We start from the raw sequence: 5491 nt of genomic DNA on the forward strand, positions 1-5491 counted from the left end.
GCCGGATGAAATGGGAATGCACTGAGCGTTCACTCATTAGAACATTGTCATCGTTGTTCCACTGTACTGAAGCTGCGGATGTTATTCACAAACAAAAAAAAAACCCTGCGGATCTATTGTTCTGCTGAACCCTGAACGAACAGCTCGACCGGATGGCACGCCATGGTACGATACGAACTGTATTCACCAGCATGGAAGGATCTGGTCTGGTTGTTTCCTCAGGATCTGAGGCTGCCTTTGGTTTACAGGAATTTCATAGGAATCTTGTAGGACAGGATCAGAAACATTAGGTCCGAGCTGATGGAAAATTTCCTATGGCGAACGACATGCGCGCGGATAACTGTTCCCTGTTTTTTTCGCTCACTCGCGTACAAACAAGGATGGGAAAAGAAATAAAAAAGTTGAATCATATCTGTCTCCAGTCCTCCATCCTCGCACAGAACGGCACAACTCGCCGGGAGCGACGCCGGCGGGCGAGGGACGCGGCCACATCCAGTAGACGGGCAACGACCACCGGCGAGCTGAAGAGCATCTACTGTCGACCGGCAAGCCTACAGGCTCCAGCAGCGCCCTCCGTCTGCCGCAAATTTCTTCAGGTTTGACTCCATCTTGCCTTCTCTCCCTGGATCCATCATAGTATGCCACTGTGTATTCTGACTCCATGCTCTAGCAGCCAATTTGTATTTTAATTGCCTGCACTAGCCCGTGTGATGAGTTGATGATTGCCTGCACTAGTTGCTCAGTTCATACTCCAGTTACATGACAATATATACTATGCTGGCAGGGTCTATATTTGCACTTTGTATATACATAATTGTTCACATTATCAACCATAAACCAAATGACATTATTTCTTTGTGTTTCCTATGTGTGTTCCTATCCCGTGAACCAAATGACATTTAGTTTCCTATTCCTATAGTCTGAGCATTCATAGGATTTCAGATGCATGCCACCTCATTTTCTATACTTATCCTATTCCTATGAAATTCCTATCCTATGAATCAAAGGAGGCCTGAAATGAATTGTATTGACCAGTATTCTGAACTGAACCCTGATGTGTGTGGTCCAGGTAGAAACTCTGAGGGCTCATTTGATTCAAAGGAATTTTATAGGATTTCTGAAGGATTGAAATCCTTTAGATTTTTTCCTATGTTGGTCCTTTGAATCATAGGATTGAATCTTTTGTACTACTTTTTATAGGAAATCTAACATCCACTCCAACCTCTTTTTATAATTTCTTTGTTTCTCTTGTGGCATCAAACACTCATTGCTAATTCTATAGAATTCAACTGAGCATACCACTTCAATCCTATATTTTCCTATTCCTATAATTTTCAAAATACTACTAATCAACCCCGCAAAAAAAAAATCCTACGAATCAAAGAGGCCCTGAATGGGCGGAATGGTCTCGTCTCGCGGGTCGGTCGGTTGGTTCGCGTCGTTCTCACGAGTCGGGTCGGGGCCTGCCTGCCCCTGAGTCGACGTTGCGTGTGGGTGGCTGGCCCAAGCTCCACCACAGAAACACACGGCTGGCCGCCGGGAAAACGCCATGCGTGCGTTCTCCAGTTCTGATCTACCCGCGGCCCTGCTTCTGCCCTGCCGTCACGCAACCTCCCTCCCCTCGCGCCCGCCGCTTCTTCTCTTCACCTCCACTTGTCACTCACAAAATTCCGACGGAATTCTTCCTCGCTTCGGCTGGTTTTAGTGCCAGAACCATGGCACCGGCGGCAATGTTCTAGAAGCACCGAAGCACCGAGAGATAAGTGGCGGTAGTACAAAGCCGGAGCGAGGAAGATCTCAGCCCAAACAAAACCTCGGACCCCCGCTCCCTCCTCAGACGATCCCGAGGAAGGAAGGAGGCAGATCGAATGCCGGTGGTGGCGATGCCGTCCGCCTCCCTCCCCCTCCTCTCCCCGCGGCACCGGCCGCTGCTGCGCCCGTCGACCCTCCCGGCCTCCCGCCTCGGCAGCGGACTCCTCCGTCCACGCCGCGGCCGCGCCGGGAGCACCCGCCTCCGCGTGGCCGCGCCGACGTCGGTCCCCGGCGAGGCGGAGCGGGCGGAGGAGCCGACCACGAGCGCGAGCACCTCGCCTGAATCGCCGGGCGAGAAGTTCGTGTGGCGGGACCACTGGTACCCGGTCTCCCTCGTGGAGGACCTGGACCCGCGCGTGCCCACCCCGTTCCAGCTCCTCAACCGCGACCTCGTCATCTGGAACGACCCCAACTCCGGCGAGTGGGTCGCGCTCGACGACCGCTGCCCGCACCGCCTCGCCCCGCTCTCGGTACCTCTCCTCTTCCTCTCCCTCACCTCTGTTCGTTTGAAGAGCCAAATCCTGTAGTACTGACGAGTGGGTGCTGCGTGCGTGCGCGCGCGCAGGAGGGCAGGATCGACGAGACGGGTGGCCTGCAGTGCTCCTACCACGGCTGGTCCTTCGACGGCTCCGGCGCCTGCACCAGGATCCCGCAGGCGGCGCCCAAGGGGCCCGAGGCCCGGGCGGTGCGCTCGCCCAGGGCCTGCGCCACCAAGTTCCCCACCCTCCTCTCCCAGGGCCTGCTCTTCGTCTGGCCTGACGAGAATGGATGGGACAAGGCCAAGGCCACCAAGCCTCCAATGTATGTGCGCCAAGTCTGCTGACACTGCAGCCGTGCTGTGGCTCTCCGCTGCAAAATTCACTTCAGAGGCAGTAGTAACATCATTTTGTTTCGCTTGGTTTCAGGCTGCCGAAGGAGTTCGATGACCCGGCCTTCTCCACCGTGACGATCCAGAGGGACCTCTTCTATGGGTATGACACGTTGATGGAGAACGTCTCTGATCCCTCGCATATAGAATTTGCTCACCACAAGGTAAATGCTGTGCAGAGATTTGAGAATGCTTTTACTTGTTTGCTATACCAGGTTTCCTCTTACAGAAGAGAGGATGATTACTGTCATTTCAAAAAGAAAAAAAGAAAGAGAGGATGATTGCTGTAGATGGATGTTAAATAAGAGCGGTGTTTTTACTGTCCAGTCTCTTTATTCTGCCCTGAAAACAGTTCAGATTAAGTGGCCACATAGGAAGCTGTGGTGTGTCAAAGTGCCACTGAAAATTAAAGTGTTTCTGTGGTTGACTGTTAGGACAAGTATTCTAACAAAAGATGTGGTGATCAAAAGGGGGTGAGAGGGAAAGATAGTGAATGTGATGACACAGAAACCATAGATCACTTGTTTTTAATTGTGCCCTTGCTAGGTATGTAAGGGAGGCTAGCTAAATGTGCAACTGATCTACAATCTAAGCTTGATATACTGACACTTCATACTAGAACTTGGTTTTTGTGTGTTAGTTGAATTCCCTTTGCGATGGATTCTGCCGTTCTGGTTAGCAAAAAGTGCACAAAGGTTATATTGTGCTGTTCTGAGTTAATTGTTGCACCTTGAATTATGATTGTTTTACCATATATAGTTTATTCTCTTCAGTCATACTACCGGCGTATGCTAAAATAAGGATGTATGTAGCGAACAGAACATATGTAGCTGTCTTGACTGTTGGTATACTGACAACGATCCTGTTGGCCTCATTATCTGGCGAGTTAAAACAATTTTAAGTTGGGATCTCATGCTGAATTGAACCTGGAAAATTGAATTCAGTTTATCTTGGTTATCTACTTCACTTTTGACAATGGAACCAGCAGCATTACCCACGCTTTATAATTTAAGTCCTCTCACAGGTCACTGGACGAAGAGATAGAGCCAAGCCTTTGCCATTTAAAATGGAATCAAGTGGCGCATGGGGATATTCAGGGGCAAATACCGGCAATCCTCGCATCACTGCAACTTTCGAGGCCCCTTGCTATGCACTGAACAAGTACGTTTCAGCACATCCTTTTTCTTTTTCTTTTGACTTTTGGTGAGCTGTGGTAGTTCATGTTATCAGTTCCAAATGCAACAAGTCACTCAAATTATGACTCTAAGCTTCTGCTAATTAATTTGCCTGTGCAGAATAGAGATTGACACCAAATTACCGATTGTGGGAGATCAGAAATGGGTCATATGGATTTGCTCCTTCAACATTCCAATGGCCCCAGGGAAAACTCGTTCTATTGTCTGTAGTGCTCGAAACTTTTTCCAGTTTACAATGCCAGGAAAGGCATGGTGGCAGGTATATGCTTATGTTGTGTTTGCTTTTACTTTACCTCCTGTTTTCTTAACTGTGTTTCAACATCATCATATTTGGTTATACATGGTGTCTTCGTGTTCCTGAGGGGAAACAACAGGCTTGGTCCCTACTGTATTAATAATGGCAAGAGTGTTTATGTTGTCATCAGCTCATCATATTTGGAGTATAAAGTGGAATCCTGAACATTGCTTTGCTATTTGTGATGTAGTTTGTCCCTCGATGGTACGAACATTGGACCTCAAATTTGGTCTACGACGGCGATATGATCGTGCTTCAAGGCCAAGAGAAGGTTTTCCTGTCTGCATCCAAGGAGTCGTCTGCAGATGTTAATCAGCAGTACACAAAGCTCACATTCACACCCACACAGGCCGACCGATTTGTTTTAGCATTCCGGGCATGGCTACGGAAATTCGGAAATAGCCAGCCTGACTGGTATGGAAGTCCTAGCCAAGATGCATTGCCTTCTACGGTCCTTTCAAAGCGAGAGGTAAAGGTTCTCCGGGTTATCTATCGAAGTAGACATCAGAACTTACCTGCATATGCTGATGTTTCTGCATCTTGTAGTTCTCTTATTCTTATGCGTGACATTATGTTGATGACAAAATCGCAAACACACTACTTGTGCAGATGCTAGACAGATACGAGCAGCACACGCTGAAATGCTCGTCCTGCAGAGGAGCGCACAAGGCCTTTCAGACTTTGCAGAAGGTGTTCATGGGGGCGACGGTGGTGTTTGGCGCGACATCCGGGATCCCTGCGGATGTTCAGCTCAGAATATTGCTCGGTGCCGGTGCTCTGGTCAGCGCCGCTCTGGCCTATGTCTTCTACGACCGCCAGAAGCATTTCGTGTTTGTGGACTACGTGCACGCTGACATTGATTGATTAGGGAGATAAACATTAGTTATTTTTGTGAGGATCTGGTGTGGTGTGGTGTGGAGACATCCCACGATCAATCATGTGCATAACCTAGCCAAGGAGTACATATAGCTTTCAGTGGGTACATGAGATTGGCCCAGTATGTTGTTTATAACTTTATACTAGGCGCTGTATGAGCACTTACCAGGCTACTTTGTAAGAAAGAAAAGTCGGGATGAAAATCGATAGATAGACCATATCTTTTGTCTATTAGTATCAGCAGCTACGGGGAGTGAGGCGCCTTGGAGCCGGCTTGCAAGACAGAGCGGGATTTCACCCCGGCCAACACTCACCGTCATCAGGTTGAGTTACGGACAACCGCAACGTCGCCATTGAACGACACACCCCGGTCAACATGCCGCCAACACTGTCATGGTGACCAGACAGCGCCCGAGCTACGTGCTCCGCCCATGAACACCCCGG

General features: G+C 49.2%; 1 protein-coding gene across 1 annotated transcript; it reads left to right on the top strand.

Annotated features, from left to right (window-relative positions):
- The first annotated feature begins 1475 nt into the window (after positions 1 to 1475).
- LOC109738799 (pheophorbide a oxygenase, chloroplastic) lies at positions 1476 to 5265 on the top strand. Its single transcript, XM_020297902.4, has 7 exons — positions 1476 to 2282; positions 2378 to 2613; positions 2718 to 2844; positions 3705 to 3841; positions 3976 to 4135; positions 4362 to 4640; positions 4781 to 5265. The coding sequence occupies exons 1-7, from the start codon at positions 1869 to 1871 to the stop codon at positions 5033 to 5035; spliced, it is 1608 nt and encodes a 535-aa protein (XP_020153491.1). The 5' UTR covers positions 1476 to 1868; the 3' UTR covers positions 5036 to 5265.
- The last annotated feature ends 226 nt before the right edge of the window (positions 5266 to 5491 follow it).

Source organism: Aegilops tauschii, chromosome 4, assembly GCF_002575655.3.
Source record: "Aegilops tauschii subsp. strangulata cultivar AL8/78 chromosome 4, Aet v6.0, whole genome shotgun sequence".
NCBI classification, from domain to species: Eukaryota; Viridiplantae; Streptophyta; class Magnoliopsida; order Poales; family Poaceae; genus Aegilops; species Aegilops tauschii.